The 24,062-nt window shown below is 40.3% G+C and overlaps 1 protein-coding gene across 1 annotated transcript; it reads right to left on the bottom strand.

Moving 5' to 3' along the window:
- Window positions 1–5,858: 5,858 nt before the first annotated feature.
- On the bottom strand, window positions 5,859–15,496 carry sncb (synuclein, beta). The gene is made up of 6 exons (XM_026330625.1): window positions 15,367–15,496; window positions 14,221–14,354; window positions 10,852–10,881; window positions 10,500–10,585; window positions 7,943–8,029; window positions 5,859–6,566 (listed from the first exon to the last, which is right to left on the bottom strand). The coding sequence occupies exons 2-6, from the start codon at window positions 14,339–14,341 to the stop codon at window positions 6,537–6,539; spliced, it is 354 nt and encodes a 117-aa protein (XP_026186410.1). The 5' UTR covers window positions 14,342–14,354; window positions 15,367–15,496; the 3' UTR covers window positions 5,859–6,536.
- Window positions 15,497–24,062: the final 8,566 nt, after the last annotated feature.

The following is a 24,062-nucleotide window of genomic DNA, read 5'->3' as shown; positions in this document are numbered from 1 at the left end:
CAACTTGTTCGGCTGATTCTCAGCAACCGATGCTCCGTGTTACAAGCTGTATATTAAATGCTTTTGTGCTTCTTTGTGTTGTGTGAGAAGGTGGTTAGGGTCTCACAGTTTCCTGTCATGTTGAAGGAAACCAGTGAACGTGCTGTATCACAGCCACATATATCAGATATCATGTGGTTTCCAGCACAGAACTTCTTCTTCCAGCCAGGTGTTGATTTTTCTCCTCTCACTCTGTGGTATGAGCCCTGGAGCAACAGTGTGGCTGCTGCATGTTCTCCATCAGGAGCCGGAAAGGGTTTCTTCTCCGCCGTCTGACCTTCCCATCCCGTTCCCCCCTCTTCCCCGCCTGGCCCTTACCTGACCCTGAACTCCCCTGGGTTGATTCTGAAGCAAGAGGCATGGCCGAGGAAGTGGGCTGAGGAGGGGGAGGCATGGATGCCTGTTTCTTCTGCTTCTTCACCTGTTTCTCCAGGTGTTTCTGGATGGCTGAGCCCAGAACAGCCACTTCCACCACTGCCCCGTACACCTCCCACGTCATCCCCTTCTCATCCCAGCTCACTTCCTGCACTGGCTCTTCACATTTCTCCTCTCCTTTCTCCTTACAATTTATGTCCTCCTTAATTTCCTCTTTAGCTGCTTCCACTGTTTTCCCTTCTGTGACTTTGTCCTCTTCTTTAACTACTTTGTTTTTGACATCCTCAGCCTGCTCCTTTTCATCCTCTTGCTCCTCCAAAATCTTCTCCCCTATGCTGACATCCTTCCTAATCTCAGGAAAAGTCGTGGTCGTGGGTGTTCGTGGCGTCATGGGTGCTGTTGCGACAGAGCGAAACTCCACCTGCTGACCCACCTGTAGCTCAGCGTCTTTGGTCTCTGCAGCCACTGCCACACATCTCCCAAAGGAGCTTGGGAAGTAGAAGGCCTGTCCCCCTTCAGGAGGAGTCATGGGGCTGGTAGCTGCAGATTGACACTGCACCACCTCCAGGCTCACCTGCGTGCGGATATTGTGGCAGCCAAAGGGAGCTGGAGATTCAGGGACAGGAGGCTTGGTCACATCTTTCATCTCTTCACATGCATCTTTTTTTTCTTTGACATCTGAATTGTCTGATTTGATTTTGTTGGTTGGTTGTTCGCTAACATGAACAGATATTTCCTCTGTTTTGTTTTGAGGAGGATTTGTGATTGTGGTGTCCTGAGCCTGGTCAGGAGCAGCAGTTTCTCTTGAGATCTTTTCCTTCCGATCCTCCCTGTTTAGATCACTTTTGTTTTCAGTCACTTCATCAAATTCATCTATCTTGACCATCTCTGGCTTAATGGAACAAAATGATGCCTCAGCCTTCACCTCCTCGTCCTCCTCATTGTTGCCATAGTGGGTCACCAGGATTGTAATGTCTTGATCCATGCTTCCCATCCTCTGCTGCTTACAGTGCTGATTACTAGCTTCCACTGTTACTTGTGAATCTATTAACCCCATAGCCTGGCAGCTGGTGGAGCTCACTGGAGATGTATTTTTGTTGAAGGCTTCAGTGAGCTCCTTTGATGTAGTAAATTTCGAAGCTCCAGTTATCTCTGACTCAGCCTCTGGCGGACTTTTTGTCACAGGGGAAGTCTTTTGTTGTCTACTCTCCCTCTGCTCCTCACTCTTTTTCACTTTCTCCTCTTTCTGCACTGTCTCTCTTCCGACAAGCTCTGGAAAAGATGTGGTTGATGGTGTCTTTGGGGTCATGGGGGATGTGGCAACAGAGCAGACCTCCACCTGCTGACCCACCTGTAGCTCAGCATCTCTAGTGTCAGTACCCACACCTCCAGATTTCCCAAAAGAACCTGGAAAGAAGAACGAATTTCCACCCTCAGGAGGAGTCATGGGGCTGGTGGCTGCTGAGTGACATTGGACTACCTCCAGGCTCACCTGTGTGCGCATATGATGCTGGCCAAAAGGAGCTGGTGAGCGTGGGTCAGGGGAACGTGGATCAAAGGGGTCTGGGGTTAATGGTACAGGTACCAAGATACTTTCATTTTCTCTGTCTTGACCCACGCTTTTATCCTTTTCAGGCTGAATTTCAGCTTCTTCATCACCATCACTCAGGAACTTATTATTAGAGAGTGCCATGTCATTGTGTGTAGCTGTTGTTGATTTATCAGCTCCAGGTTGTTGTGTCAGAGTAACAAAATCTTTAACTTGCACACAGTTAGTATCACAATCTTCTCTTGACAGGACTTGATCTTTGGATGTTGGATTTTTGCCTCCTTCCTCCTCAGTGTAGTTAACATACACATGTAGCTCTGGCTGACAGTCCTCTTGAATTGTGGACTCTTGACTCATGTGTATCTCAGGTCCTTCAGGCACAGCAGCAACATCTGAGCCACCTGGATGCTCTCCATCATCTGCCTTCTCACATGGCTGGAGGTCGTCTCTGAGACCTCTCATCTCGTCCTTAAGACTTCCCATTCTGTATTCACAGTAAACTGGCAGAAATACCTGCAGGGCATAAGAGAGAGCTGAAACAATTTGTGCAATTTATAATGAGTAACTATATCAACAAGCTCTAGCATAAATGGAAAACAGTACACACACACACGTATATATATTTTTTTAAATTAAAAATATTCTGTCATATGATATTGATGTCCAGCATCCAAACACTAAAATGTAATTGAGTTACATCACTGCTACTACTTCAGATGCTTTTTTAGTATCGTAGCATCACTGTAAGCTGGGATATTTACTTTCATTAAACACTTCATTAAACAGCATTTTAAAAGCTAAATTTGAGATTTGAAACATTGTATTGCTTGATTTTTGTCTAAAATAGATTCACATAGGTTATTGTTCTAGAATAGAATTATTGTTCTACGCTGTTTCAGTCCACAATCATACACAACCAGAAACATGCACATGAATCCAGCGTACTTTTCTAATTTTTACTGAGAAAACACACATGAAAAACTGCAGCAACAGACATACCTCAGCAGCCCAAGTCAGACTGAAGTCTCTCCATAACTCTCTTTCAGATTTGGGTCAAACGTCGCAAATCTCAGCGTTGATCAGGACCCCCACATCTGTCCATACATCTCCCCTGTTGATTGATTGTGATTTCAGTGGCTACAGGTTTGTCTCTGGAAGAATCTATCTTAGGCAATCCTCGCTCTTTAAGCTGTGGCTGTGTCTGTTGAAAAGCTTCACATTTCCAGTTTCCCTGGAAACCACGGTCGGGTTCTAGCAGTGTGTGGTAATGTAATGACAAACTCTCTGTTCAGCTTGCTAATCCTCAGCAAATTATAGTAATTAGTGCCAGGTTCTTATCGCAACACAATGACATCTTGTGCAAAAAAGATGAACCTGTGAATTATTGTACTGACTTTTTAAAAGAAATTTAAGAAGACATAATTTGTCGAGAAAAGCTTTCTTGTTGGTACAAGTGATCGGTGTGAAGGCTATGGAAGGGAGGGTGAAGTATGCGACACAGGGATTTCTCTTCTTTATGAAAAAAAAAACTGTAAGACAGCATTTTGCATTTGTGAAGGCCAAATTTGTTTGACCACTCAGTGTAAAAAGAAAAAAAAAATCAATGAGGAGTAGTAGACTGAAAAAAAGCACTTCCTTTTAAGCACCTTACCACAGGTTAATTACAGGAGCAGAGGAGTAATGCAAATTCAGGTCTTGTGGAAGAGATTTGTGAAATATTAGAGCAACTGCTGCAACTGTGAACGTACATGCAAAGACAACAGAGGATAGCAGCTGAAGGAGCCTGGAGGAAGCAGAGCTGTGCCTCCCACACAAATAAACACTTGCAAACCATCACGTCTTTCATACTCCATATTTCATAGTCCATATTTGTACAACCTCTCCACTTTGCAACATGTCTCTCTCAGCGCCTCATTATTCTGCTGGCTCTGCAATTGTGTGGGATTGAGGATGTTTAGATTTCTTTCATTTCTGAGAGTCTTCCCTTTCTTGGTTTTACTGTAGTGGTGGGCTGCAGCCTGGCCAGAACACTGTGTACTGACAGAAGTGTTCTCACCATTAATTCAGAGGCCTCCACCAATCCCCGGCCGCCGCAGAGCTCTGTTGCCAAGCAACCATGTAGTGTGATGGAGGGAGGTGTGCTGCTGCTGAGGGCCAAGGTAGACAGCTCTGATCACATTCTCATCAGGAGTCATCAGCCTGCCAAAGGCCCTCTTGTCAGCAATGTGTTAGTAATAATGACCATGGTGATTCATTGATGAGCTCTCTACACAGCAGGATGCATCACAGACACAGTGCCTCTGCAGCTACTGACAGTGTTATCGCCACTGTACGTGGCAGCATATCACATTGCATAAACCTGATAAACAAGTTGGTATGTGTTTTTATTTCCAATAATAGTCACATATGAAATTCATAATAACACAAGAAACACAAAAGAATATGGGTTAAGGAAATTTTAAAAAAGACCTTTTATAAGGATTTCTTTTGGAATGTTAGTTAAGTGGGGAAATATGTCTAACTATATTTTTTCTATTATAATATCAACATACTTCCATTCCAAAATTATTGCCTTTTTTTAACCCATGGATAGCAGACAAATCGGCTCTGGTTAGCACTGTTCATATTAAAATGATCACTTGGTCTCCAGTTTCTGTCCAAACTCTTTGATGGTGTCTGTTGCCTTGTCTGCAGCTTTTCCTATGGCTGCCTGAGTCTGTCTGCTGGCTTCTTCAGCAGCTTCAAAGAGTCACGCAGAGGAGAAACAGTCAGGAAGCTATACAGTAAACCCACATTAACAGGCTGATAAAAGTTGCAGACTACACAATTTGATGACAACTATCAAACTTCTCTTACCACTTCTCTTACATGCACTGTCATATCTTTCATTAACTATGAAAGATTTGATTTGGGAACATTTTTATTTTCCTCAGACAGTTTATTCTTTCACTGCTCCAAATAATATATCCACTTTTACCTATGTTGGCTGTTTCTTTGGACGAGTCTGCCACCTGCTGCACAGCTTCTTCCGCTGCCTGCACTGGAAACACATCACAGGGACTTAGAGCGACTGACCTCAGGGGGAAAAACTAGAGCAGTTAACAATTTACAATTCATTACAAAAAAATATAAATGGCTTAAACATGTAGCTTCTCAAAGCACTTTACATGTAAAAACATTTTAAACAGTCACGAATTATGACAAAACAATTTATTTACAAGTAGGTACATTATTGAAGAAATTATTCTCTTGCTACCAGATGTAAATATGCCATACATCATCTCATAGGCCTATTTCTGTACCTGCAGTGTCTGTGACTCCCTTCACTGCCGAGTGGCTTGTGCCTTTCAGGTTCTCAAAGGACTTCTTGAACGAGGCCATGGCTCCGGTCTTGCTCCCTGCAGTGTCCACACATCCGTCTGAGCTGCCAGCGGTGGGAGCGGCTGTTTAATACCCTCTGTTTGAGCCGGACAGCACAGAGCCTGCACGTTCCAGATAGATTAACCCGAACAAAACCTTCTCAAAGGGGCCAGCTCAGACTGGCATCCCAACTATGGAGCGTCCTGCCAGGGGCCAGAGCCCAATCAGCAGATTCTACACATCCTGAAATCAATCCACCTAGACAAGCGTGAGCAAAAAGGAAAATATGCCAGGACGATGCATAATACATCTTCATTTAGACAAAAAACAAAAACAAACAAACAAAAACACAACCAACCACATAAACAGAAACCAGAATTTGTTACAAAAAGTTGAAAATCTAACAAGAAATCAATGTCACTATCAAACAACACTAACAAATTGATTCCTTTTTTACTTTTTATTTACAGAGGATTTGTATGTCTGGCCTAACACATAAACCTTTATATTGACAAGTCCTGCAATTTAAAGCACATATTGATATAACAACCATCATGATTTCAAGACATAATATACTGACTTTGTTAAAATCTTCAATACACACAAACACACGCTCACAAACATGTATACTCCATTTCTAACATAGTTTACTGGAATGATTTCACAAGCAACTATAAAGATACAATGTAAAAAAAACTCTTACTTCAAAAATGCTCAAATTAATTTCCAAAGAATTGCAAAAAGAGAAAAAAAACCCACAAACAGGCATTGTCGACACTTAAGAGGATATTATTGTATTCATATCTGCTTGCAACCGGACATATTTATTTTTTCCACCCCCAAAGTCTCATTGGAAGATGGTGAACATCTATTGCACATTTCTAAATACAGATACACATAAGTACAAGTCACAAGCCCTGACTCTGGTCTCATTTCATTGGGAGGGAATCAAGGAAATGAGACTGAGAGGACAAATCCTACATCTCAATAAATACCTACACCCAACACATTACATTAATGACATTTACAATATATAATAATAAAAGATTTGTTTTGAAGGAAGAACATTTTTCAGTGGTAATGGTTGTCTTTGTTGTTTTTTTTTCTTTTTTGCAACGAGGGTATAATTGTAATATTTTCAGTATTTGTCCTTTTCATTATTAGAAATATTATTGTGCTGCTGGTTGGATGGTGACTTGGGCTGATGTTTGGCTTATGCTTCTGGCTCGTAGTCCTGGCTCTCCTGGAGAAAGAGGAAAAGAGAAAAGAGAGTCACATCTGCAGCACGTAGAAGCTCCAGGGGTATGACTCTAATTAAAACTTAAGTGGATGAAATTCAACTTAATTCGGTTTAAGAAGAATATATATGACTCCTGGTAGCACATGATAGCTCTCTGCTGAGGGTAATGATGTCACAGCTGAGCTCCCCTGCTGGGTCAATGTCTCTCTCTGGCCTGCAGAGGGCAGCACAAGCCAACAACAGCTTCAAGGACGTGTCGTGAGCATCTTTGCAACCCTGTACACACTTCCTCCTCATGCATGATCACAGAAATATTTACACAGCCCCCGGGAATGTGCAATAGTCTTAGGTCATCTGAAGTAGGCACAAAATGAAGTGCGATATTGGCCAAAATGAATTATAATCTCCAAATCTCACCCTGTAGCCCTCAGACTCCATATTTACAGCAATGCAGGGAGACCCTGACATTACCCACAATGCATGGAGGCAGAGCACGTCATCGCCACACCCATTCAGACAGAGATTGTACATTGCTCTAGCAAGGGATGGGGGAGGGGAAAGAAATGCGGAGGAGTACGAGAGAGGGCTGGAGAAAGACATGGATGATAGAAGCTACAGTATATGAGAAATTCACTTTTAATTTGTATCTCAGGAAATATGTCCACTTTATTTCTTTAACTGATGAATGCAATAATCTACTGATGGAGGCTGTAAGTGGGAATGAAAAAGAAAATCCAATCAAATGTGCTGAATAAACTGAACATTATAGAGATAATGTAAAATCTCATATTAAATCTGAAAGTTTTAATATTCACCAAGAATATAATAGCTTTCAGTTTTAAAACACATATGCTAGTAAAACTGTCATATCAACATTATATGCATTGGGTGATAGTTTTATATAGTATTATAGCTATTTAAAATCTGTTTTCAAAGCAATAGGTTCTGTATGGCTTGTCACAGCCCTGACAGCCAAATTCCAAAAATAGCGATCTGTGTCAGACTCGCATCCATCCTTCACACAACCACACACACACACACCGAGCACTCAGGGTAGGTAGGTGGTGCTATTTTCACTGTACTCAATATGTGGCAGTTGGCCTGTTAAGCCCTGTGTTTTCATTTCCAGAGAAAAGAATTACCTTAGCATGAGCTGTAGTGTTTGTGTGGGACAGAAGTGGAGGGCAAGTGTGGAGGGTTATTGAAATGCAATACAGCTAAAATGAGTAATCATGCAAAGCTGGTGAATACTGATGAGCATCCATCGACTGTAAGTGAATGGACTCATCCCTGAATGCAATCCTCAGCTTACAGATTTTGAAGAGAATTTATTGTAGAGCTGAGACATGTATGTGTTTTATGTCTTCTAGGCTGATTACCTGCTGGGACTCATCATATGTCTCCCCTTCTGCCTCCAGCATTCCCTCTCCCTGGCCCTCCATGGCCTCCTGCCCATACTCCTCAGGCTGCGGAGAGCGAGAAAGAGAGATGAGAAAAGGAAGGATCCATAGAGGCATGACATGCATTTGTAGTCATTGCTAAATTTTTAACCTCTTTCTCAAACTATGACTCTATTTCCTCTCCAGGACACCCAGGAAAAACAACACATCCCATGCTCTTTCTGTATAAAATAACGTAGTAGCATCAATATACACAAATATAAGTGAAAATCTGGTGAAAATTCGACTGAGCATTGCAGCTTGAGGACATATTCCATTTCTAGCTACCATATTTGCTTAGATTAGGAGTCACCAAAGGGAAAAAGGTATTGACACAGTTTTCATCATGCAGCCTAGATTTCTTTTTGTCCTGATGGTTAAAAGAGTCTTTTTAAATGGCAAATGAAGTTATATGACCATGTAGACATTTGTTCATGTTAGCACCATGGATGTAGCGATGGCAATGTCAGTACATTTCAGTACAGACAAATATCTCAGCGACTACTGGAGACACTGCTATGAAATTTTAGTAAAACGATTTATGTTCCCCTCAGGTGGAATTACAGTAAATTTTGTTATTACCTGTATTTTTTTTTTTTAATCAAGTGCTATCCAGACATGAGGGAAAAACTGGGAAAGCTTTGCTTTGATGATGAACATTACACCTTGTGAGCATGCTAGCATGCTGATATTAGCTTGTAGCAAAAACACAACTAAGATGGGAGCATGGCTGTAGCCTTGTTCACTGGGTATTTATTGTTGAGAAAATCAATGCACACTGAGGTTTTCAGCAAATATTACTCAAAGACACAGAAGCGTATATTGCATTTGCTGAGGACTATTTACAGCTGTGGACTAATACATAATTGATGTTCCTCTGAGTATTTATAACAGGATGATATTACATCAGTTACATGTTTCCTTATTGCTATGAATGTGGGCACTGGAGACCGCCTCCATCATTGCTTCATCTGAAACTACATACGAGCCCTGACAACAAAGCTAGTGGGTCACCACACATTTATTTTTAAACCCAGCACTAATCAAGTCAATTAGGTCAGAAAAGAACAGCCCGTAATCCTGTGTGGAGTATCAAGCTGGTGTTATTGCTGTAAGCCCACTGACATGATTAGCATGGCCTTAAACGCTGCGCAATGGGAAATCACCACAGAGACACACCTAATCAGATGGATCATTGCCTGAAAAAACAGTCAACATAAAAATGCTGGTTGTCTGATTATACCATAAAAGAGGGACAAGATAAGCTGTGTGTCTGATTGGTCACACATTTGCATTCAGTTGAGATAAAGAGTTAAGTACATTTATCTTTGTAAAACAATAATTTACGTTTTTTAAGTGTTATAAATTTAATGTCTGTGTGAATGGACAATTGAGTGCAGTTTTTCACAAACAAATGCATTTTTAGCATTCAAATATTAGCAGGATATAGTGAAAAAGAGTATTGATGTATGGCCCAGCACAAACTAAAACTAAACCAAAGGTAAATCCGCACATATGATATTAACGTCAGCAGTGCTGTCAAGGTGTAGCTGTATCACTCACGCAGACAGATTTTCTAGATTAGCCAGCAGGGTGTGAGCTGGCTAATCTAATCTAAAGCCAGGATGAGGTTTCAGTGCAGCGACAGCGAAAGATCATTTAATGCAAAGAACACAGGGGAATAAAATACGTGTCACTCAAATGTCAATAATGGAAACGGTGTGTATTGATGACAGCTGACAGTCCCACAGAGAGACCATTCAGCTCATCTAAAAACATCTGGACATTTCAACATAATGAAGTGATATTACAGCATAAAGGCTGTCTAAATGTATAGTGCAGATTGTATGGAACAGCCATTTATCTTCCAAGAACCCTTATGTTACTCCAATCAAACACGTGTAAAGACCTTAGTGTTCTTTTACTTAATGTAAATGGATGATGTTTTTCTCCTTTTAACTATATGTATGTCATTGAGAAGAAGAAAAACCTGCTCACCTTGATCCATGATTATGTTTACTCAAATAAGAGAAATTTAACTACTAGTAAATTGTTAGAAATGAACAAAATAGATGAAATTCAGACTCTGCTTTGGAATGAGTTGCAGATGCATCAACCTGTGTTTTTCCACGTCCTTTACACTTGGCTCTGCTACAACCTGTCCAGGCTTTAATAAACATATCTTAAAAGAAGCTGCCAGCTGTAAGTGAGTGCTGGATCTGGAACAGAGTCTTTTTTTCTCTTTCAGTTGTTGTCTGGCACGCGTGCAAGCATAACAGAATCTTAACAGTCGGCTGCTACATTACTTTACACATGAAGTTTAAGTTTAATCTTACTAAGTAACACATTTCAACCTGTAAAAAACATTTGTGGATTTTGTGTCGCTCTGGAGGGTAAATCCCAAAGCCTGAAAGTTGTGAAATAACCCTGACAACACAATCAGAAAGAAATTACAGCTTAATCAATAAAACTAATGGTGATTTATGGTTATACTTACATTCATGTCAGTAGGGAACTCGTCCTTCTTCCCCAGGCCGGTGGCAGCAACAATGTTCCCCATAGCCCCAGTGGTCTTCTCAGCCACTGCAGAGTCACACAGGCATCATGGACACACACACACACACACACACACACACACGTAACAACTTCAATAGATTAAAAGCACACGCGTGATCTCAGGCCTTTTTATATTTTAATGACCAGTCTCACACAAACCCTGTCTCATCACCATAATGAATTTGCCATTTTCCAGTTACAGCAGATGTCTTTTCACTGTAATGAAACTAAGCTTCTTAGTTGAACTTCAACAATAATAATGTTAGGATTTGACTAATAGACGGGGGACTCACCTGTGCCTACGCTGTCTTTGGCCTTGCTACCTGAGTTAATAAAAAAAAGAGAAATGAGTTAGAAAAGGTGTAGGTTCCCTTGTAGAAGAGTGCCACTGACATGTAACATACTCAAGATCAGTCATTTTTGTGTGCATATAATAGAGAATCTACTGTAGGTGCTCATGGGTTCTTTACTGTATGCTGAAACTAACCAACAGTATCATTCACTCTAAGTGTCCTGCAGCCTTCTAGATCATTAAAATACAAAGTTCTGGGTGGCTGGATTCTTTTTTTCCCAATCTGAGAGCATGATTCATAACACACTGTTGCTGCAGTAGGCTGACATAACAAAAGGCCTTAGTTCAAAGACACAACACTGAAACCTCCTATTCACAACTGCTCAAATGATAAACTGTGAAAAATAACTGTAATTAACTCTGAACTGTCACCAATTATTTTTGATATAAGTAACACAATATCAGTTTTCTTTATTATTCACAGCTTGCCACAGCTCTGGATTCACGAGAGGACGAGCTTGGCTTCTGCACCTGTCTTTCTTGGTACTTTTGTTGTGAGGAGATATTAAACTTTGAAGCTGGTTTAAACTGCATCCACTTTATTGTTAAATTCTCTAACCTTTGGCAGATCTCATCCATCTACGCTGTACTACTGTGTGCCCACTGTTCCTGATCACACAAGCATTGTCATTCACTCTACCGTGCAGCAGTCACGTGCCTTGCTGGTCCCTGAGGGCCTTTGAAAGCCAACAGAGGATAGAGGAAATGATGAAGAACAGAACCATCTTTATAAAAAGGTAATCTTCAAAGCAAGACATACGTCTAAGACATGCATCCATCCATTTAAGAAGCCATTTCGGTGAAGTGCAGTCACTGCACAATGTCAAACGTTTCCCTTAATGAATAAAAGTTAGCTTGTGATGATAATATTTGAAAACTCATTTAAGTGTAAAAAAACAGGGATTATCAGAAATTGTAGTGCTTTGTGAGAGGAAAAGACTTGAGTCACCTTATATGGTAGAAATACACAAAAACATAAATGTATGTTATTGTTAGGATTTTGTGATTAAATTTCAGAATGTAGCTTAAATCATAGTAACAACAGTAATTGTTAAATTAAACTGTAAGTCTGGTGTGACTGTAAGGTTTTACCAATGTAATTGCATTGCTTTTATAACATACTCCCCTTGTCATAGTTGAGTACAGTGATGCTCTATGAAGGCGACTGCTGTGACATTAAAAGGCATCTACAGTAGAGCAGACTGTTCACATTTCTACCCCTCCTTTTTGCCTTTCTGAAGCTGACTGCTCAGTCCAGCTGTGTAGGCAGTGAGCAGCAGCAGCTGTCAAAAGGTGGACCACAGGCCTAATCAGATCACTCTTACCCCTCCTCCAAGAAGGGCACAGCCTTTTAGGGCAACACCATGCTCAATGAGCTGCACACAGAAAGCAAAGAGATACCCCAGAAGTGCTCTTTTTCCTTCTTCTGTACAACAGGGAAATCAGTAAGATGAGGTGTAAAGGTGAAAATGAGCTTGCATGTGTTCAGTTCTACTGCTGTGACAAATCTAACAAATTCTCTTGGAAGTCCGTACATGTCTTTAAATGTACCCACATCAGTGACACAAGCTTTACACTGTAGAAGGACCAGCAGTGTTGAAAGTTAGGTCCTCTGACAGCTCAACACTGACAAAATCAATGTCTGTAATGGCTGGCAGGTTCTGGGGCCCCTGTCCAGCTCTGGGTCTCCTGAGTCACCTGTTCTTTACCTGCCCTCACTCACCTCTGAAACACTATCTGGAGGGTAACAAACAAAGCCAGCCAATATGAAAGCAATGAATTACCATGGGGACATTTGTCACAAGTAAATAAGTATAATACAATAAGTGATATTAATTACACTTAACTGTGGGACATTTGACACATTTAGAGCTGAAACACTCAAATAATTGGAACCTCTTTTTAATGACTGTTCAACAGTTCATAGTGACTCTTCAAGCCACACCCACTTCCAGTATCTGAATGATTTAAAAAAAAAAAATCTTATGTAACTGTACATAGTAAATATTCAGGACTTATTTGGACACAACAAGCAATCTGAAGATGTCACCAGGGACTGGTTGATATTTTACAAACCAAATGATTAATGGAGCACTCAAGAAAATAACCTTTAGATTCAAAATAATCATTAGTTGTTGCCCTAAACATATTACAACTAAAATTAGATAGAGTAAATTAAATTAGGTCTTAATTAAAGTATAATTTTGCTTAACATTTAAATTTACTGAGATTGGTATTAATTACAGCAGTGGTTATCATGACAGTAAAATTTCATTATTTCATAATTATTTGACATCATTTAGGAATAATCCAAAATTTTTGCCAAGAAAGAGAGAAAAGTAGAGAAAACATGGCACTGTCTTTACAAGTGCAGTAAACAGAACTTAAAATGCAACATGACTGTCAAAATTGGTCTTTTTTAATGTTGTGAATTGAAGAAACTGAGACAAGGTTTTTTCAGTTCCTTTGTGCAGTTGGACTCTATCTACTGACATGTGTTTAATCAAAAAGCATGGACTGAAGCAAGTGAAACTGATTGGGCCAGTAAATCTGAGGCAACTGCCCTTTAAAAGCATATTAGACAGAGGCATTAGTCTGTGCAGACATCTGTAATGCACCCATTACAAATTATGCTGCACAGAAAAGGACAAAACCAGAGGCCTTTAGCCTGTTTGAGATGACTGCAGGCTGAGACTGTGTTAAAACCTGCTGCTATCCAAGGCCATGACATGTAGCAAGAGCTGCTCCCACCATCCTGCTGCCCCACCCCCACACTGGTTCCCATCTTCCGCCTGTGACCCAGGACATCCAGAGCCTCAAATCACATGATCTATTTCAAAATAACTCATTATCTCATTGTGGGTTGTATTTAATATGGTGGCTAAAATAGCTGATTACTCATATACTGCATCAGCTTACATTACTTAGTCAAAAATACTGAACAATTGAAAGGTTGACTGATTAAATAGATGACTGCTGCTGCTGTATGATAAACGCCCCTGAATTTACCGAAGACGTGCATACGGCTGTACTTTACCATGCTCTACACCATGAAATATCAGTCATTACAGCTTACACTACATATTACCTCCAACAAAATACATGCACTGATGAAGAGAAAACCAAGAATATGAATACCAAGAATGTGAGTACCACTATTAATGTATTACAGCAGTAAACAATGAATGAGAATTTTTATGAATGAGAGAAGCTGGATTAAATGCAGCCAGTAAAATAACTGACTGTATTATTATAATGTATTATATATCAACCTTTAATGGGCCTGTGTATGATTCTGTGGTGATCTTACCTACAAACATCACTCCCTCTTTAGTCTTTTCAGCCGCAACTGCAACTCCTTCCTTGGTCTTCTCTGCAGCCACAGCCATCCCCTCTTTTGCTTTAGACAAACCCTTCATAAACACATCCATTTTGGCTGAGCTACTGTGGAGAGATGAACCACACATGCTGTCAGTCACCATCACTGCGATCACTGCTCCCACAAGTGGCTTTTAGCTCATTTTCACTCATGACTGACGGCTGATGATTCTTATTGTTAATAAGCAGTTTATAGTATATTATTTCTACAAAGCCCCCTGGACTTCACTCTAAGCTAAGATCATTATGGTAAGAGAAGCCAGCAGCGCCTCCTGTGGTCGGTCCTGACAGATGCAGCCCAGCCATCAGGCTGTAGTAAACCCCCCCTCTGTTCACTCATGCATTCATCCCCCTTTTTCACATCTGCGACAGTGCATGAAATATTTAAAGGCAAAAAGATTTCAATGAAATGGTTAATTGTGAAGGCTCTCATTAATTATTGCTCGCCTGAAATGCTACTCTCAGTGGCAGCGAGATGACAGGGCTGCGCCTGTGAGAGCGCGCAGGCCTTTTTTAAGAGGCTGTGCAGAATATTATACTAGGAGATGCATTTATTGCCAAGAGCTACACAACGTTGCTGGGGGAAGGGAAGCCCAGTGTGCACTATGATCCCGGTTTTAACGTGGAAGTACTTGGATGTAATGTGAGCTTGTCCGATCACACGCAGGGAAACGTTCTGATACATCAGATTAGGCTGCGGTGTCACTGCTCTAATTAATATCCACGCACCAGACACCGAACCTTCAGCGTCCCATCCTGGATGTGGCGGGTCAAGCCTTTACGACACGCACCAGTTTACGATGTCGAGCATTTCTCACGTTTGCATTCGTGAATATCTTTCCCTGAGCATTATCTTCCAAACGCAATGACTAACAACACGAGAGGAAGAAAAAACAAACAAACAAACAAGACTAATCAGACAGATATGTAGGTTATCCGCTGTGAGTTATTTTTACACACGGTGCAAACCAGTCTTCCACTGACGACGCTCGCATGCCTGCTATTTCAGTGGTGGTGACCTCTATATGATTAAAACAACATCAATAAAAGAATCGCAAGAACGAAGACGAGCACTTACCTATTTACAAATTAGCCTTCGACTTCACCTTATGAGTCAGTCACACACTCTTAATGGCTGATATCTTCAAATGATCACTAGGTGGGCCTTCCTCGGGCTGATCTCCACCAACAGGGACGGCCCCCTTCACAGTGCGGCTGAGACTATCACGTCCCCCCTGCCTCCGCCCCCCCCCTTTCTCTCCGCTATCACTGGCTCTCTCCACTATTGATCACCCCTAGATGTCAAGTGGTAAAGCAAAGGAAATGAGCTTAAGAGAGGCACACCATGTCAGCTTGTCCCTTTTCTATTGCAGCTGTGTCCATATTGACAGATTATATAACGTGAGTGCAGGAGTAACATAAATCCTGCTAATAGTACATTGTGTTAAGCTTTCTGGGTTATTGTCAAAATTATTGTCTCTCGTCTATGAACTTTAATGGAATGAAATGATGCTAAAACTAATATCTTCCTTCGCCTGTTGGCCCAGATGGGTTCTGGTGGACTCCATCTTGGTAGAGGAGCAGCATACTGCAGAACTGCTCATTAATGTAACCACTCTCCTACACAAATACAACGACATAGAGTTTACTGCCACCTTTTTAGGAGACCATAATCTAAGAGTACATTTTCTCATAGCCTCTAAAGTGTTGGGAAACGTTTAAAACGGGTCAGTATTACTATGTGTAACATGCCAATACTAATACGATTAGACCTGCATTGGCCAACATTAGTGTGACATAAGGGTGATACCATTTTGAGTAAGGGGGTGGTTTGATTTAGTTTCTGGAAGCTGTGTTGTGTATTTATTTGCATATTTTCTGGGTTGTAAAGAACATCACGCGATTATAGGCCTGGTCTTTCAGAGTTATTCACCCGTTTAAAACGCGGAACTATTTAACTATTATAAAAGAGACATTTAATGTTAGATTTTCTAAGTATTAGTCCCTAAAAAGTAACCAGGTCATTTCTGACTATTTAACTGAAATCTGGTCACGAGCTCGTGAGTTTTTTTTTTTTTTTTTTTTTTTCGTGTGTATTAGTTTATGACTACATTGTCTCAGCCAATCAGAGCAGAGGATGACCTCAGCTCAAATCACAAATCACGACTTCCCTCGATTGGAGCCGGAGGGGAGACAGAACACCTAATGCCATTAGTCCGGGTGTTGCTGGATACTCCACGTTTCCCCACCTTTCGCTGAGCTGATTTGCAGCCTAGAGGAAGGGTTAAGTAATGGCTCCTCCTTTTTTACCCCCTGTCTGACGTAGATTCTGTGCAGTGACGTCATCCTCGTAGTGGGCGGGTGATTGCGAAATCGTCCTTCTTTCCCATCTACCCCACTCCGCCTCCAACAGTTTGAGGAAATCCCAGATAGACACTGGTGCGGTGGAAGAAGCGTGACCAATGCTACTATGGCCATGTAAAGTCTGACCATCTTGAAGTCCTTTAAAAAAATGCAGCTTTTTGTGCTGTACATTCAACTTCCATGTGTTAGAGTAAATAAACAAGGAAATATTCCTTCCTATAGATTTGTGGGTTTGTAGGGCAGCACAGGGCAACAACCACCTTGCACTTACTTGCCAGCCCTCCATTAAAGACGTACTACTTAGTGTAAGCTGTGGGCTGCCACAAATACAGTTTCTCTCCCCTGTGACTAGTGAATGAAGCCTCATCCTCCGCTGAACCCTGTGTCAGGCGCTGTCCAGGGTCCTGAATTGAATGTATCTGTCCATGGTTCTGATCAGCTTCAGCCAGAACTACATAGATAAATAAAATGTGTAGTAACATCTTCAATAACACACTGCAAGCTGGCATCTCATGCAATTTATCCTAATGTCCTTTTAAACCTGATGTCAGCGTAGGGGTACACCAGATTAATTCATCATCCTGATTTCCTCCCAGACTACTTGTAGTTGTGAGACACATCTGCCCTCTTCTGGTCTTTTATGATAACTGCATGATAATCATTTTATATCGATAGCATCTTTTACAGAGAAAGCACATAAATATTTCTATATTTATATAAAACTGTTTTTGAGGTCGTCATCGTGTTCTTATAATAACAGAAAAATATGAATTTGGCTATTAGGAAATATGTAGTGCCTCCTTCATAGCATCTATTTTTAAAAATTAGGAATATTCAAAGCATCAGCAGCAACTTTATCAGAAGAATTACAATAGCAAACTGGGCTCATTTCTCCTTCCAAAGCATGAAAAACTTTTTATGCTCATGGTGCTGTAAAACACTGTATACTGTCTACCACAGTGCAGTTCATTACACAAGATAGCTATTATTCTCACCAGGGTGAGTTATATGAAAATCTTGGATGGTCATCACTGAATCATACCTTTGTTTTCATCTATAGAAGCCTGTTATTCAAGGTGACAACATATTAAACAATCTTAGTTGAGTTCAGAGCTCAAAAACATGATGCAAACTCACACTAGAGACTATAAACAGTCTTCACACTAACTGAACTGGGGAAGACTGGGTTCATGTACTCTGTGCCTCACTACTGAAATGAGCTGCAACAAAGTTAGACACATTCCTCTGGGAGATTTAAAACATTTATTATTTGTATCTCTTACAATACACTTGACAGTTTCAACTACCGTTGCTTTGTTTATGTGTTGTTCTTGTGTGTTTGTTGTTTTGGGTTATATTTAATTTTAAGCCTGTAAAGGACCACAGGGCTCACTTGAAAAAGCGATCTTGACCTCAATAAGACTGAAATTGCTGAAATAAAGTTTAGCTAATAACAAGCAGATGAACATCCTCTCTTTTCAATTAAATATGAATTTCAGTGAAACCCAATTTACAGTTCCTGAACAAACTCAGTGGGCAAGTGTTTTTACATACAATTTACTGTAAAGGACACTGGGATAACCTTTATGAAAAAAGGCAAAGTCTTGCAGACTGTCATATGACTTTTTACAGATGAACCAGGCTCAAACTAGGTTTTAGTTATAGGGTCTTAGGCTCTGAGAGGGGAAACTGGCCACAATATTATATTCTCTAGGACTGAGACAAACCAAACCTAAGTAGCACATTTGACTCAGAATTGAACTACAAACCTCATGTTGAGTTTGGCACTAAGCCTGCTTTTTATCATCTTAAAAATATTGCTGGAGTATAGCCATTTCTCTCACTGAGAGACAAGGAGTGATTAACACACTCTTTTATACCCAGCAGACTGAAATATTGTAATGCTGTCCTCTCTGGTCTGCTCAAAAAAGTTATAAATCAGCTGCCTGAGGTCTGGCCAGGACTAGAAGGAGAGAACACACTGCAGCTGTTTAAAGTCCTTACATTGGTTGCCTGTCAATTTTAATATTGATTTTAAAATTCTTTTATTGTTTTTAGGGCACGTGCCTGCTTATCTTGCATGCTTCCAATGCATGAAAAAACACAGCCTCTTAGACCCTCAGGCACCAGTCTTTGTGTTGTTCCAAAGAGCAGAACAAAAACCTCTGGTGAGGCAGTTTTCAGTTTTAATGCTCAGAGCCACTGGAACAGTCTGCCAGAGGAACTGAATCAGCTGAGAGTGTTGAGCTTTTTAACTGAAATTGTAAAAACTTTGATTTGTCTTTATGCCTTTGGATTAGAGCTTTTTAATCTGATGATTCATCCTGCCTTATGTTATTACTATTACAAAATTTAATAGTAGCCTATTTTATTTAGCTTTTATGTATTTTATTTTTAATTTTACTGATTGATTTTAAAACAGGGCCAGCACAGTGGCAGAGTACTTAACACTCACAGCACCTCACAGCAAGAAGGTTCCTGGTTCGAAACCCATCAGGGACCTTTCTGTGTGGAGTCTGCATGTTCTCCCTATGCTTGTGTGGGTTTTCTCCAGGTACTCTGGTTTCCTCCCACAGTCCAAAAACATGTATGTCAGGTTGATTGGTGACTCTAAATTGCCCATAGGAGTGAGTGTGAGTGTGTGAGGTTGTTTGTCTCTATGTGGCCCTGTGATGGACTGGTGACCTGTCCAGGGTGGACCCCTGCCTTTCACCCAGAGAGAGCTGGGAGAGGCTCCATCAGATCCCCGTGACCCTAATTAGGAATAAGTGGGTGTAGATGATGGATGGATGGATGAATGATTTTAAAACATTTGTTTTTATTATTCATTATCAACCTAATTGTCATCTTTTATCTTACTGTCTTCTTTCTGTAAACCAGATTAAGTTGTATGAAAGGTTCTATATAAATAGAAAGTTTGATCTGATTTGATTTGACACTGGTATGTTGATAAATAGTTTCCAACAAACATACCGATATTTTCCATCTGTTCAGCTTTACACAGTGCATGAATCTCAGTTAGTTATGTATTTTTTAAATGACATTATTATTACACATAATGTTGCCTTCAGAAAATGCTGGTTAAGAGACCACTGTGGAAAAAGCAAAACAAAATTTGGCAAGTCTAGGTTTTTACAGTAAAGTAAGTGCTTAGGAGACCCATGTGCACATATAAGGCAACAGACTGCAGTTAGATCTGTTTCAGTCTGGTTGCTATGCAGGTGTCTTAATGCAGAGCTTTTTAACAACCAGCCCAAGCAGCCATAGCAAGCAGGAAGACTACACATTTACTGAGCAGGAGCCTACACTTTTCAAAATAAAGTACATAATATACTGTCAAAAAGTTGCTAGTATTGCTGCCAGGCTCCATTATGAAGTCCCTAATGGGGTCTTAAAATTTGAAAAGTCTAGTTCGTCTTGATAATATATGTCAGTCACTTAGACTGAAACCATTTTCACTCTCTTACACTTGAAAAATGACTGACATGAACAACCACATGCAAACCAGCAATAGCAACATAGATTTCACATCGCAGTTGAGATGACTAATAATTGTGGGAGTAGGTGTTGAAATGGATTCTAAGATTTAAGACCAGTGACTCAGCTATACTGTACATGAAAAAACACACACAGGCCTTTAGCATATAACTTCATGAAACTAATTTATTTTTATTAAAAAAATGAGTAAGTTAATACTGAAAATGTAGTGAACTTGACCACTTCTAGGGTTCTCCATCTAATTCTATTTGTTCTGGGTCCCTGGCACATACCTCCTTGTGGTGGCTGTTAAAAAAAAACAGCCAAAATCTTCAATCAGTAGGAAGATATCTAGAGGTATTTTCAAAAATAATTAAAATTCATTTTAGTTTTGGTTGGTGCAACTTAAAAAAGTTCAAATTCAGGGAATTTAGACTTGGTCCAGTTAACGCATCACAGTTGGACTTGGTCTTGGATGGCTCCCCTTGGTGAAAAAGTCCTAAAATGCTTCCAGTTAACAGCCTTTTAATGAACAGCACCTTGCAAATGCTCCTCTCAGCAGGTTTACCTAATTTAAATTAAAGAAGCATGCTGTTCTGCTGCTAATAGGAGTCCAGCATTCAACATTTGGAGACCGTGCTTTCCTATCCATTTAACAAATACCCCTTGAAGTGCAATAACTGGCACATCACCTTGTCCTGAGCAGAAATATATTTTAATTCAAAATCATGAAAATGTGAGTAATATCTGATTCTAAGCCTTCGGTTTTTACAGAAGCTTGGGGCTGTGCAATGTAAATGAGGTGCAGCGAATAGCTGAAGTAGACTGTGCAAGTTCCATAGACCCAGTAGGCCAAAAATAAAAGTGAGTCACCATGCATTATATTCTAAGAAATAAAATGTGGAATAAAAGGTGCCCTCTGTGCAGCTCCAGAATAACTACCACAGTAAGATTTCTCAGACTCAGCTGGCAGTGGTTCCTTTGGCCCTAGTGAACCCGACTTTATCTATCATGGTTTTGTTATAACCTGAGCTCCTGCATGATGCTTTTTCTTTTGAAGAGCCATTGTGTGGAGTCAGGTAGTCATATCAAGCACTACACAGTTTCAATCAATCCTAGTTGTAAAATCTTGACATAGACTGAAATTTACAGCTGTTTAGATGGCAAGTCATTTCCCTGTTGCATGTGCATGCATGCTGCATCTGCCTTCTGGAGCTGGTGTGAAAATAAAATCATGAAAGATTTCAAATGTGAATTTCAAGTAGTCATGAATGAATTTATTTCATCACATTGCATTGATATTGTAGTGTATGCCATCCATCCATCCATCCATCATCTATACCCACTTATTCCTTATCCAGGGTCCCCGGGATCTGCTGGAGCCTATCCCAGCTCTCTTTGGGTGAAAGGCAGGGGTACACCCTGGACAGGTCACCAGTATGGTGATCATCAAGTAGAAAACAAACTTGATGTTTTTTTGAAATGATGAATGAACTGAAGCTACCTTTAGATGGCAGCAGAGACTGTTTATCTTCTTAAGGGAATAGTTGTGATTACTATTCACAGCACTAACCAGGATGCACATCAGTCCCGTAACTGCATCAATCGATTCAGTTAAATACCCACAGCTACAAAGAATGAAATATGTACTTGAATGCAACACTCCTCCAGAGCTTGACCATGGCTATTAGACATGCCAAGAGGCTGCTGTTATCAGCTTGAACAGTCTTAGCTCTCTGTGTCTTTATGCATGTGCTCGACCAGCAAGTTCAGCACCGAAATCTAAGATGGCTCAAGAACTGCTGTCTCACTATCTAGATGCTGACAGAAAACCAACATATCTTTTTATTACACATATGATATAGGCTTTTGTTTATTGCACCCTGCTGTATTTGTTGCAATGAATTTCTCTGTGACATATCCATATCTGTTAAGTATACAATGACACTTTTGATAATGTGTGTTAATTTATGTAACAGTTTTTGTTAACATACAGTATTTGTTTTAGTGATCCTTTATCCACTGTATTATACAGTCTGTGGGCATGTCTAGTCTGCTGATCGACCTATCCTTTGGGTATAATAACGGATGTACTAAAATTAAAGGCATTATGCAAATTGTACATACAAAGTGCTTAAAGCTATTCTCCATCTTCTTTATGCATTCAGGCGCAAGTCAATGAATCTGTGTGAGAGCACTTCCACCAGTGACCGTGCTCAGTATACAGTACCTGAATGTAAGCCAAGCTATACAGATTAACAATGTGACATACTGGAAGCAATTTAACAATTATGTCATAGCAATTTGTTAAACTGTCTCAGGGCTGGCCACATGAGCAGAAGGATAACTTATGGTTTTATTGTGTGTCTTAATGTGTGTGTGTGTGTGTGTGTTGGCCTCTATGAATTTGCTCCTTACAGGAAAAAGTCGCCCATTTCTCTTTTATTTGTCAATGTTTGGCAGTTATATAAATCAATCCCCGCTGGCCGGTTGCCCTCACAATTACCTGCTATTAATGTTGATGCATAATTGCATTACATAATGTACTGTACTGTCTTTTAGATGAGTCAAGCAGCTGTGGCTATCGGCTCTCTCTGCCACGCACATATTCAAGCACTCTCTCCTAGCACATTGCCAGAAAACAATCTAATCATAAATGGGAACTGTCACAGGTCATTGTCAATTTTAAGCCATATCAATGAGGCTTTTGTAACTGCTATGGCACTTCAATATGTTTTGTTAATGAATTGTAAGATTTTAATTCCCCAGAGATTTGATTCATTTGTATTCATTTATCAGACTGCTGCTCAGTTTAAACACAGTAGTCGAACAATGTCATCAGTAACAGACAGCGAAATCAATCTATGTTGCATAGACAGAGAGAGAAAGGAGGAGAGGTGTGAACATTTGCTGCAACTGAGTCTGACTGTAGGTTCCCCAGCAGATGGTAGTGCAGCATCGCAGAGGAGCTTCTCTCAGAACAGGATGAAAATGGTGCAGGAGACGAGCTGTCTGAAAATGAACACCGCAGATTCTGAGGTATGAACCTTAATGGGATAATAGGGTAATATCTTACCAACATCACTGTGCAAGGCAGCGCATTTTAAAAAAAATGACAGAATCACGAATGACAGCAGTATATCATTCAGCATCTCCCATATGGTGTACCCAGGGGACGATTAAAAGTGGAGCACATTGATAGCCGTGGTGAAATGAATGTATGTGTGTGTGGCTGCCGTTCTGTAGCCAGTCACTTACATAAATGAATCTAGGATTGAGTACAATCATACTGTAGCATTTAAACTGCAGATTAAACAGATTAAATACTTTATATGGCAAGAGCAAAGACATCCAGTTGGGTTTGTAGAAAGCAAACATGGAGGAGAGCAAATATCAAATGCGCTCACATGTAAGTCAAAACTGTCTAGAAGGACTTCATTGGCATCAACAAAGTGTCTGTTTTACAGGATGGCTTGTGATTTTTGTGTTATCAAATATCATACTGTTGTGCATAGTGCTGGGATGTGATATTATAGGTATGTCAAATATAAATCACTCTCTACCTGATACAAGGCTGAAACACTTTGCTATTTCACATTTGGCCTTTTCAAAATCTCCATGCAGTTGAGTACATATTGAAGTAAGGTCAAACTGGCTGATTCATCCAAATTTCTAATTGTCTCTGCCTCTAAACACAAAGCCAAGTATTGTTTCTGTGCTGTATTGTATGCCATTTGGGAAATATCAGCTGTCTCACACTCTGAAAAGTGTTTGAAGAGTCTGTGGTGAAGGAAGCTTGTCACACTGAAGCAAAAAGCACAAAACAGGCTGAGAACAGCGAGTGGCCGTACATAACAATGCATAATTTTCTCAAAATGGAAGCAGAAGGCAGGATGTCATGCTCTGGTGATGGGAGTTCAGGGTCAAATTCTT

The sequence above is a fragment of the Mastacembelus armatus genome, chromosome 10, assembly GCF_900324485.2.
Source record: "Mastacembelus armatus chromosome 10, fMasArm1.2, whole genome shotgun sequence".
NCBI lineage: Eukaryota > Metazoa > Chordata > Actinopteri > Synbranchiformes > Mastacembelidae > Mastacembelus > Mastacembelus armatus.
The sequence above is the reverse complement of the archived record's forward strand: the minus strand, read 5'-3'. Positions and strand labels throughout refer to the sequence as shown.